Raw genomic sequence first — 12,563 nt, forward strand, 5'->3', positions numbered from 1 at the left:
GGGGCCCGATTGACAAAAAACAAAATTTTGATTTAATATAACAAATAATTTATTTTCAAAAGTAGAACAACCAAATGAGAAACTAATCATTTCAGCATGAAATGAGAAAGGACAATCAATTATTTGAATATTTTAGGGTGCTTACTGATCAGTGTGTGACTGAGTTCTCGTACATCATTGAATAAAGTTCTGGCTTTCTGGAACTTTACTCCAGCTTCAAGCTGGCTATCTAAAGCCTTTCCAGGGCAAATAAACCTTTATTGCCAACATTTCTGATAGTGACCAAAATTTAAAATATAAAATGCTGTAGTAATCTGGTTATTAAAACATACCATCTTATGTTACATGCTTAATTTGCTGTGTCAAGTTTAATCACTGAAGCGTAGAACAAATTTTGATTGGTTGTGGATGGAAACATCAGGTCTATTTGGTACATAATGCACATATGCTATTTTTTAATATTGTTTCCAGTCAGGAAGCACTCATTTAACGCAACTCATTTCTAAGAAAACCCACACTCACACAGCTTTTTCAAGGATAATGGAAGTAATAAACAACAGTATAACATGTGTGTTGCAATGAGTGCCAAAGACTAAAAATCAGATAATGTGACTAATTTTTTGAGTGTTTGCTGTGATTACCAAAATCAGGGTCCCAGGGAAACATGTGGAGGATTATTATTTCTTTTTGCTGCTTCAGCCTGGTTTCCTGTTCATCTATTTTATTAATTATGGCACAGCACACTTCACACAGCATTCCGGCTCACTCTGTTATCACGTCCAGCATTTCTCTTGTTTTCGCCAGCCTCTGGTATAGCCGCATTTTTGTGGTGCCAGTACAGCCCGTCAGGGGTGAGCCTGTTGTACCAACTGCTCCTCTGCACATCTAACACTTGCTCAGCCAACATCCTTGTAACTGGAAGTATAAGCAAGTACTTAGACATGTATTTCTCAATATTTGTTTGTGTTATGTTATAGTGGACTACAATACTGCATACCCTAAAAGGAGTACCTGTAACTACTATTAGCAGCAGTTTGAAGCAGTACAAAATATGATACAATGGCCTACCCCACACAATCATTACTTGTGACATTCACTCAAGCTCCTGAATCACTATTCTAATAAACTTTAGTATGTTGAACTAGACACTGATTTTCTTCAGTTTCTATTGCATTAAGTTATAAAAGATATCCTCCATTTTTAATATCAGTTAATTGGACCACATAGAAGTGCACGGACTTTCACAAATTATATACACAGTGTTATTTCCTGAAACAAATGTTTCTGTGTTGTCATATGTTCCTCCATTCTTGAGAGACAGAAATAAGTTACTAAAAACAGGACAAAGTTATAGGCTAAAAATTTAAGTGATAGCATTCTAAAGACATAGCAGTGCTATTAATATTTTCAATTTTGCATGAATAGCTAATATATAATTAAATTATATGTAGTTTAAGTGCTAAGCTGTTAGGCTTAGCCTAAGATAATTATATTAAATAATAAAATAATTTCATTGCATGCAAAAAAACTCACATTTACATCAAACTAATACGTAGAGGCTTTTTTACAGCATATCTCTAGATGATGTCATCAATAAAACTTTCTGTTGGCTCATCGGCCCCTTAAGTTGAAATCTTCACACAAGCTTGGAGAGTTTCCTGACCCATCCTATTCCTTAATTTTGTCATAACCCTGTTTATTGTACTAAATGACCTTTCCACACTGCAAGTCGAAACTGGAATGCACAGCACACATTCAGTGAGTGTCCGTAGTGCTTCGTAGCCGATGTTGGCTCTCAGAATGAAAGAAGCAACATCTGAAGACATATCTTCTAATAACAGTGTCGACGTTTGTAAGCCCCAAAATCAAGCACTGTTCTTTACAATCATTACCACTAAAATCCAGAAATTCTTTAAAACTTTCCAAATATGCTCTTACTTCTATCACTTTTATTGCCTTCTCATTAGGCCGTTGCTCACTTTCATCAATCATACTTTCAACAAATTTCCTTGCACTTTTTGTAGCTTGAATCTGCTCCTCTACATTCATGAATAGCACACCTTAAAAAACTGCAGGAGGACGCAACAGAAGTTAAATTTCATTAAGAGTTTCATTTTCTGCACTATGTCCATCACAGTCACAAAGACAGTCAATGCGTCTTAAATGTTTCAGAGTTCCAGAAACAAGTAGAGGGATTTGCGAAATTTTAAGTGATTGTCTCTGCAAAACTTTACATAAGTTTGAGACTGCATTTAACGTACCGTCTAAAATCACTAAACCTACAATGAAATTGGAATTAATCATTTCTAACAAGATTCCTCCAGCTAAACTTGTTAAATCCGTGCCATCCTTGTGTATATGTTCACATGCCATTATAATGGACTTGAAGGTTAGGAAAATAGCATGAATTGTGCGATAGGTACTAAACCATCGGATGTCAACAGCTTTGGGTATTTTTAAAACAGATTGCTCTAAAGCACACTAAATTTCATGCAAAACATTTTCTCATTTGGAAGAACCATGAAAAAGTTTGTAAGTGTCTTGAATAACATGTAACGTGCATTTTATAATGGGGTGTTTATTCCTAGAGTTGGTGGCAGCAATTGACAAAACATGTGCTCTACAGTGAATGTATGGCAGCTTATGGCCCTTCCTCTCTGACAACCGAGTGCGGACTCCTGAGATAGAACCACTAAAATTAGCAGCACCGCCAAAAGAACAAGATGATAACCTGTCGAGAGAGTTTTTTCTTTATTTCAGTAGCAATTGCTGTAAATATCGGTTCAGCTGAAGTGCTTTTCAAATGGACGAGACATAAAAATCTTTCCTTCACTTCAACCGATGGAGACAGTGCAACATATCCTACTACTAAAGACAGTTGACTTTGGTTGGATATATTTGTAGATTTGTCTGCCATTAATGAAAAATATTTGTCGTGGAGAAGTGTTTCATCTTGAAAGTCTAAAGAATCGCCCAAACAAGTCAACAATTCTGATGCAGTATACTTACTAAGATATGTGGAGCTTTCGCTCGAAAAGTGGTTAAAATTTCAAAGGTTAATGTCACTTTTCAGTACTACCTTACTAATTAGAGGTTCATATTTTGTTGTATGGGGTATTTCTTTCTTACTAAGGAAATACAGACTTCGAATTGATGATGAAAATGTAAAAGCTTTAAATCGCAAAGCATTGTCATTTTGTTTAAATATCTGTGTATGAATTGGAGCATTTAATCCCTGTAATCTGCAATTTTCAAGTGCAATGGCTCTTGCATGTTTTTCTGACTTGGTGTGTTTTCCTGTGCTTCCAGTGAATTTTCTAAATTTAGTGAAACGTACAGAAATTAACACCCCTCCTGTTTTCTGTAGAGCTTGGATATCGTTTTTTAAATGCATTTCACACAATTTGCAGAAAGCCCCACCCTGCTTGTGATCAAAGTACAACTAATTTTACTTACACTCCCATTTTTGCTGGTACTTAATCTCGCATTCAATACTTTGTTTAGAATTGCAATTTATGGATGGGCCAGAAATAGCACATTTATCGTTTGAAAACTGTGGAAGGGAAACTGATGACTTGGTAGACCTACGCAGTTCGTCACAATCACTAGCACTTCTTTCAGTAGACTCACACTCGTCTGTCTTTTTGCAATACACTGTCTTTATAAGAAAAGAAAGAAATTAACGTTTGTTGTTTTAAAATTGTATTTTGGCACTAACACTTCTTTTTGTTATAGACTGACGAAGACTGCACGTAGTACACTACGTAATCACATCACACTTCCATAGTAACTTGTCGACTGACTGTTACAACCTTACAACAGTTTCAACAATGCATTGAGTTTGTACACAACAATGAAAGCTTAGATTATACTCGTAGAGCAGTGTTGCCAAACCTTCCACTCACTGAATAAAACAGGATTCTGTCTTTTACATTTAGTAACCTTCAAAATAAGCAAGGTGGTCCACTGAAATAGCAGGGTTTTCAGTGTTCCATAACAGCCATAAACCACTCTCAACTAGAATGATCACACCATCGCCGCCCCCCCCCCCCCCCCTTTTCCCATGTTGTGCTGAAATCACAATAATTTGTTTAAAGACAAAATTGTCATAAATACCAAAAATCAGATAATGTGACTCATTTGCGGAGTGTCTGCTATGCTTACCATAATCATGGTCCCTGGGGAACACACAGAGTATAATTAATTTCTTGAGCTGCTTCACCCACGTTTCCATTTTGTCTACCTCATTAATTTGTGAACAGCATGCTTAACAGAGCATTCCTTTCCTGTCAATTTCCACATTCCACATGTAAATAATTTCGACCAGCCTCTGGCTGAGGCTGATTCTGTTGGTGTTGGTGAGGGCAGTCATGGGTGCCCCTGTCGTTCCCACCGCTTCGCAGCATAAAAAACAGCTACTTGCCCTGGCTGGCAGCTGTTCTTGGAACTGGAAGTACAAGCAAACACAAATCTGTGGTAACTATTTGTCAATATTCATTTATGTTACACTGCACTACAATACTGCACACCCCCAAAAGAAGTACCGGTAACTACACTATTGGCCATTAAAATCTCTACACCACGAAGATGATGTGCTACAGACATTAAATTTGACAGAAAGATGATGCTGTGCTGCGCAAAAGGGCATCCACACAAGGTTGGAGACGGTGGAGGCACCTAAAAACTGCTGACATCAGGAACATTTCCAACCGATTTTTCATACCCAAACAGCAGTTGACCGGCGTTGCAACGTGAAACGTTGTTGTGATGCCTTATGTGACGAGGAGAAAGGCCTACCAAGCCTATTGCGATTGCAGTTTATCGTATCACGACATTGCTGCTCGTGATCCAATGACTGTTAGCAGAATATGGAATCAGTGGGTTCAGGAGGGTAATAAGAGTCCGTTGGGATCCACCACGGCGTTCCGTATCACTAGCAGTCGAGATGACTGGCATCTTATTCGAATGGCTGTAGCGGATCACGCAGCCATGTCTCGATCCCTGAGCCAACAGATGGGGAAGTTTGCAAGACAACAATCATCTGCACGAACAGTTCGACGTTTGCAGCAGCATGGACTACCAGCTGGGTGACCATTGCTGTGGTTACCCTTCACGCTGCATCACAGACAGGAGGGCCTGCGATGGTGTACTCAACGACGAATCTGGGTGCACGAATGGCAAAACGTCATTTTTTCGGATGAATCCAGGTTCTGTTTACAGCATCATGATGGTCGCATGCGTGTTTGGCGACATCACTGTGAGCGCACATTGGAAGCGTGTATTTATCATCGCCATACTGGCGTATCACCCGGCATGATGTTATGGGGTGCCATTGGTTACACGTCTCGGTCACCTCTTGTTCGCATTGACGGCACTTTGAACAGTGGACGTTACATTTCAGATGTGTTACAACATGTGGCTCTGCTCTTCGTTTGATCCCTGCGAAACCCTACATTTCAGCAGGATAATGCACGACCGCATGTTGCAGGTCCTGTACGGGCCTTTCTGGATACAGAAAATGTTCGACTGCTGCCCTGGCCAGCACATTATCTAGATCTCTCACCAATTGAAAACGTTTGGCCAATGGTGGCCGAGCAACTGGCTCGTCGCAATATGCCAGTCACTACTCTTGATGAACTGTGGTATCGTGTTGAAGCTGCATGGGCAGCTGTACCTGTACACATCATCCAAGCTCTGTTTGACTCTGTTGTGGCGTAGCAAGACAGCCACGCCACGGAAGTAGCCGAAAGGCACGCGCTAAGCTCACGCAGATGGGCATGAGGTCTGAAACCGGATACGTAATGAATGCTATAAAGAAAAGTACGTAGCTACTGGAATACTTAACTTTAATCCATACTTGTGGTACATTGCTCTTGACGATACAAGTGAGACTCTGTAGATACATGCAATGTTACTAATGGCGCCTTGCTAGGTCGTAGCCATTGACTTAGCTGAAGGCTATTCTAACTATCTGCTCTGCAAATGAGCGAGGCTTCGACAGTGTAGTCGCTAGCAAAGTCGTCCGTGCAACTGGGGCGAGTGCTATCCCGTATCTCGAGACCTGCCGTGGGGTGGCGCTCGGTCTGCGATCACTAACAATGGCGACACGCGGGTCCTACATGTACTAATGGACCACGGCAGATTTAAAACTACCACCTAGCAAGTGCGATGTCTGGCGGTGACACCACATTCCTCCCCTGCAAATCGGCGGACGGTCGTGTTATAAGGCTTCCGCCCGCCGTGGGGAGGACCCCATGTTGACGTATGCGACGAGGTGGGGAGCCTAACAACAGGCGAGGCTGTGCCACCCGCACCCGGCCATTTGCTCCGAGGGGAGCTAGGAAACGCCTGAAAACCTAGTCCAGGGTGCACGTCAACATGCGGTGTATGTGCCCGTAGAGAGACAGGAGGGGCCGAAGGGTCGACCTCCATTGCGTCGAGGTACCCGACGCGCGAAGACGCCACGTGGTCCGGAGCGGGCAAGAGTTCCATGGCAGAGGACAGCTGGTCACGGGAAGCGATCGGCGGCGCGTGACCCAGGGAGGCGCTTGGCGGTTGCAGCGAAGCGTCCACTGCGGGTGGCGTTGGCGGGAGACCAAGCGGCGGCAGCGACGCGTCGCCATGGGGCAAAATGGAAGGCAGCGTTGGTAACACCTGGGGATGAGGCGAGCCAGTAGATGGGTCCCCAGGGCGCTGACCGGACGGCACCGTCGCTGAAAGCAGACGGGGAACGGCAGAACCCGTGCGACGACAGAGGCGCAGCTGATTAAGATGCCGACGCACCTCACCAGAGGACCTCAAAACCAAATACATCGCGCGGCCGAGGCAGCAAAGAATGCGCCCTGCGAGCCAACGCCGTGAACCTCGATAGATGCGATAGAATACAACGTCGCCTGGAGCAAAAGCAGGAGTCTGCCGCTGCACAGGAACCTGATGCGGCGGATGCAGCAAAGACATCAAGGTTCGATGAGGACGACCGTGGAGGAACTCAGCCGGCGAGCGACCATCTTGGGGCTGAGAGCGATACGAAGACAAAAAGAGCAACAACGCGTCCTCCCGAGAATGCGACTCTTTCAATTTCAACATCTGTGACTTGAAAGTCCGGACCAGTCGTTCAGCGGCACCGTTTGACTGAGGCGAAAACGGCGCGGACGTCAGATGTTGAATACCATTGGCCTTGCAGAATGACAAATTCTGCGGACATGAATTGTGGGCCATTGTCGGAAACAATAGTCTGCGGAAGACCTTCAATGCAAAAGATAGCAGACAACGCTTGGTTGGTGGCAGATGACGTCGTGGAAGACATCTGGACAACAAAAGGAAAATTACTGAAGGCATCTACCACAACCAACCATCTAGCATTCCAGAATGGACCAGCAAAATCGATGTGCAAGCGTTGCCAAGGGGAAGTGGCTTTTGGCCATGCAAAGAATTTCCGTGGTGGTGCGGATTGTTGTTCGGCACACGCCATGCAAGAAGAGCACATTTTCGTAATCGCAGCATCGATTCCGAACCAAGTACAGTGCTGACGAGCAAGTTGTTTCGTTCACACCATACCCCAATGTCCTTGGTGGAGAAGCCGTAAAACAGAGGACTGTAACGAACGTGGTACCATGACTCTGGACTGATCATTATCAGAACGCAACAACAAAACACCACGTCGAACAAAAAGTCTCTCCTTGTGAGCAAAAAATCGGCAAACCAACGGATCCTCGATCCGAGACTTCGACAAGGGCCATTGAGTAGCAACAAAACGGTAGCAAGGACAGGGTCAGCAGCTGTGGCTGTAGCTACGCGACGAAAATCAATCGGAAACGATTCGACCACGTCATCGGTTTCCGAATCAATGAACATGCAAGCAAGTTCGGAAGAATCGAATGCTCTATCCTCAGTAACAGGCAAACGGGACAACGCATCGGCGTTTCCGTGCTTAGCAGTGGACCGATAAAAGATATCGTAGCGGTACTGCGAGAGGAAAATAGACCAGCGAATGAATTTCTGCGCTGTACGTGGAGGTACAGGCTTGTTCGGATGAAAAAGCGATGTCAAAGGTTTGTGGTCTGTGATGATGGTAAAGTGACGACCATACAAGAAATCATGAAACTTAGTAACACCAAATACGAGAGCCAAAGTTTCTTTCTCGATTTGTGAATAATTTCTTTGTGCTGACGAGAGCAATTTGGACGCAAAGGCAATAGGGCGATCATGCGACCCATCTTTGTGCGCAAGCACAGCACCGATCCCGAAATCCGATGCATCTACCATCAACAAAAGGGGTTTCTGGGGATTCAATGGCGTAAGGCAAGTATTTGAAAGCAACGCCGATTTCAACTGGCGAAAAGCGCGTTCGCATTCCGTCGTCCAGACGAACGGAACACCTGTACGGCATAAGCGATGAAGCGGAGCTGAAAGGGAAGAGGCATTGCACACATTCACTCACACCTTGTGATTCCAAATCGTGTAATGTTCTTGCGACCTCATCACGCAATGCGTGGGGAACATTGCGCGCTCTGAAAAATTTTGGTTGCGCGTTTACTTTCAGTTCCAAATGTGCTTCATAGTTCTTAGGGCAACCAAGGCCCGGTGCAAAAATGTCTGCAAATTCTTCACATAGACGAGAAACACTGGTGGAAGGCACAGTCTGGTTCACTGAGAGGACCTGATTGACTATTGACAAGTTAAACAACTGAAATAAATCTAAACCAAACAAGTTCACTGCAGTAGAAGAACGAAGAACGTAAAATGACACAAGTTTTGTTTGTCCTTTGTATGTTGCAAGAAGAGTGCACTGTCCTAACACAGGGATCTGCTGTCCTGAATAACTATGTAACTTAACAGTTGCGGCTTGCAACGGAGGTTTGCCCAGTTGTTTGTTCGTGTCGTGATTGAGCAATGAAACTGTAGCTCCGGTATCGAGCTGGAATGGTATGACCTTGCCCTTGAAGTCCAAATCTACAAAAAGTTTATTGTCCTGCCGACAACAAGAGCGACTGTCTCATGCAATATGAACTGATACAGGTACAGCATCACTTGCTAATTGACGTGATTTCCAGCGACGTCGATGCACACTTGTTGTGGGACGAACACAGTCACTGTTAGAAAGAGTGGCACTGGACGGAGTGGAATTAACTACATGAATGTCCACAGGCGAAGGTCCACGAGCCTGAGTGTTCTTGGTTCGATTCCGGCGCGAAGCAAAGGGCCTGGAATGATTAAGAGTGTCTGATCCGAGTTTTCTCTGGCAAACACTTTGAACATGTCCTTTATTATTACAGTAAAAACAAATAGTTTGGCGTGACGGGCAATTGTCACGCGAATGTCTAGTTGCACACCGCGGGCATGATTTCACTGCATTTGTATGCTTGCGCGGCACATGTGGAGAGCTAGGCGGCAGCTGCGCGGACGAGCGCGAGGGCTGTTTATCGGTCCGTGCAGCGCGCCCGGCGGGCCGGTTAATGTGACACATGGCAGCTGAAGTTTCAAATGATTCCTGTGCAAAGTCAAGTGTGTCTTGTCTATCTAATATGTCTATCACTTGTTGAAGGGAGGGATTAACTAGTTTCAAAATCTGTTCCCGTATACGAACATCAGAAACGTTCTGTGCAATTGCATCACGTACCATTGTATCTGAATAAGGGAGTCCACATTCACACTCAAAAGCACAATCCCTTGTAAGGCCTTGCAATGTTGCAACCCACTCCCTATTAGTCTGACCGGCCGTACGTTTCGTACGAAAGAAAGTATACCTCTTTGCAACTACATTGACTGTTTCCTTGAAATAGGCATCTAAAGCAGACAAAATTTCTTCGTAGGACAGAGTTGCTACGGCACGTCGGGGAAATAATTTCACTATCACACGGTACGTTTGCACCCCTACACACGACAATAAGTGAGGCTGCCGCTCGTTACCATGAATTCTGTAGGCGGTGAGATGAAATCCAAATTGGCGTGACCACTCCGTCCGTGTTTCCACGTCCACTTGAAAATTACGGAATGGGGGTGCAACTGCATGTTGTGGCTGCGGTAGCGGTGAAGCGGCGGCTGCCGCATCGTTTGGCAGTGCACGTTGACCCTGGACGAGCATTCCAAGGGCATCCAATAACGCCTGCGTCTGCTGATTCTGCAAGCGATAAAATTCGGACAGTACATCTGGAGATTGTGGCGAAGCCATGACACAAGTAAATGTAAGCAAGTAGAAAGAACAAGACCCTTTTTTGACTCGTCGCCAACTGTTGTGGCGTAGCAAGACAGCCACGCCACGGAAGTAGCCGAAAGGCACGCACTAAGCTCACGCAGATGGGCGTGAGGTCTCAAACAGGGTACGTAATGAATGCTATAAAGAAAAGTACGTAGCTTCTGGAATACTTAACTTTAATCCATACTTGTGGTACATCGCTCTTGACGATACAAGTGAGACTCTGTAGATACATGCAATGTTACTAATGGCGCCTTGCTAGGTCGTAGCCATTGACTTAGCTGAAGGCTATTCTAACTATCTGCTCTGCAAATGAACGAGGCTTCGACAGTGTAGTCGCTAGCAAAGTCGTCCGTACAACTGGGGCGAGTGCTATCCCGTATCTCGAGACCTGCCGTGTGGTGGCGCTCGGTCTGCGATCACTAACAGTGGCAACACGCGGGTCCGACATGTACTAATGGACCGCGGCCGATTTAAAACTACCACCTAGCAAGTGTGGTGTCTGGCGGTGACACCACAGACTCAATGCCCGGGCATATCAAGGCTGTTACTACAGCCAGAGGTGGTTGTTCTGGGTACTGATTTCACAGGATCTATGCATCCAAATTGCATGGAAATGTAATCATATGTCAGTTCCAGTATAATATATTTGTCCAATGAATACCTGTTTATCATCTGCATTTCTTCTTGGTGTAGCAATTTTAATGGCCAGTAGTGTACTATTACCAGGTATATTTGAGACAGTCTTTTTGTTGTGTCTATCTGCCACTCAGCATGTCCGCTATATGGTGAGTAGCAATTTTCCTTTCCACAATATAATTAAAACACAGTTGCATGTAGTAGTATGCTCAATGAATGAGACACCCCCTGCGGGTCGGGGGTAAGAATAGGCCTGAGATTTTCCTGCCTGTCATAAGAGGCGACTAAAAGGAGTCCCTCCCCCTCAAAGGGGTAGTTTGCACCTGCGTCAAGAGACGGATGGTTCAATGACTTGTATTTGAGGTCATCTTGGTTTTTCGCTTATTCTGGTTTCTTCCTTCCTCTGTCCTTCTCCCTCTCTCACTGTCTTCCTTACTTTTTACCTTGGCTTCTTGTCCACCCTATGGTCTCTGCCTCGGCATTTGAAACAGTCTGTCCTTTCCCTCCCTTCTTTTTTCCTATTCTTCTCTCCTCCCCATGCGTGCCTGAAGGCCGACCCACGCATTTGCACGCGTTGCCAGTGACGGGGCAAAACATAACTTTGTGCCCTGGATAGACAAGTAGGGCCCGTGCGTACCCCCTGGTAAAGGCCAGGCTCGGGGAGGGGTGATTGCCCGAGCTGATACCTTCCGACCATGCCGATTGGTCCCTCCGTCTGTTTCTCGGGAGATGTGACCTGAGGTGTAAACATTCACCTGAGGTGGGAGCGCCCTCTGGGAGAGTCCCCACAAGGAAGGAGCGTGTCATCAGAGATGCTGGCAATCATGGGGGATTCATCTGCAATGGATTTCTCTTCTTCTCCTCTCTCGACTTCTGCCCAAAAACAGAAACTTGACCAGCCACCAGTGACAAACGTACTACCATCTGCTCCAAAGTTGATCGTAGTTTCTAGATCTGAGGACGGAAAGGATTTTTCATCTGTCAACCCTTTCGTTTTTCAGAAGGGCGTAGATGTCAAGTCTTGTGCCAGGATGCGTAACGGTACCTTGTTGTTGGAAACTGAGAGCGCCTTTCAAGCCACGCTCCTACACACGTTCCCTGTCCAGGTGGAGGCTCACCGCACTTTGAATTGGTCGCGTGGTGTGGTATCTACTAGATTACTCGATGGATTGATTGATGAGGAGATTCAGTCTTTCCTCGCTGAGCAGGGCGTGACGGCTGTCCATACGGTCATGAAAAAGGTCAACAATAACCTTGCACCGACCCGGACACTTTTCTTCACCTTTGATAGTATTCAGCTGCTTTCGCGCATCAAAGCGGGCTGTGAGGTTATTTGTGTTCGCCCCTAAGTCCCGACACCTACGAGCTGCTACCAGTGACAGCGTTTTAACCAAACCTACCAGTCTTGTTCTAATGCAGCTAAATGCATCACTCGTGGCAGGGACGCCCATGAAGGTGACTGTCTGCCTCCGTCTCCTTGTTGCGTGAACTGTCAGGGTGACCATGCAGTGCCCTCTTGTGACTGTCCCATCTACAAGGATGAACGCTGTATCCAGGAAATTCGGGTCAAAGAGAAAGTGTCCACCTCGGCTGCTCGCAAGCTATTTGCTAGTAGGAAGCCCACACTGCTTCCAGCGGGGAAATACAGTAGCGTCCTCGCCTCTCCTCGGCCTACCAGGGAGGTGTCGACACAGACATGCGATCTGACCTTTAGCACTACGGTCATCCG

General features: G+C 45.2%; 1 protein-coding gene across 4 annotated transcripts in view; it reads right to left on the bottom strand.

Annotated features, from left to right (window-relative positions):
• Positions 1-25: 25 nt before the first annotated feature.
• Positions 26-12,563, bottom strand: part of LOC126471501 (uncharacterized) — a 50,721-nt gene continuing 38,183 nt past the window's right edge. For 2 of the 4 annotated variants that reach the window (XR_007586313.1, XR_007586312.1), the window contains 2 exons: positions 4,165-4,447; positions 26-915 (listed from right to left, as the gene is read on the bottom strand). Coding sequence is in view for 2 of the 4 variants with exons in the window: in XM_050099717.1 (XP_049955674.1) it covers positions 6,157-7,338 (1,182 nt within the window). In the remaining 2 variants the exon portion in view is untranslated. Of the gene's footprint in view, positions 916-1,011; positions 1,270-4,164; positions 9,011-12,563 lie in introns of those variants that run through there. The other 2 variants (XM_050099717.1, XM_050099716.1) reach the window with 2 other exon arrangements.

The sequence above is a fragment of the Schistocerca serialis genome, chromosome 3 (assembly GCF_023864345.2).
Source record: "Schistocerca serialis cubense isolate TAMUIC-IGC-003099 chromosome 3, iqSchSeri2.2, whole genome shotgun sequence".
Taxonomy (NCBI): domain Eukaryota; kingdom Metazoa; phylum Arthropoda; class Insecta; order Orthoptera; family Acrididae; genus Schistocerca; species Schistocerca serialis.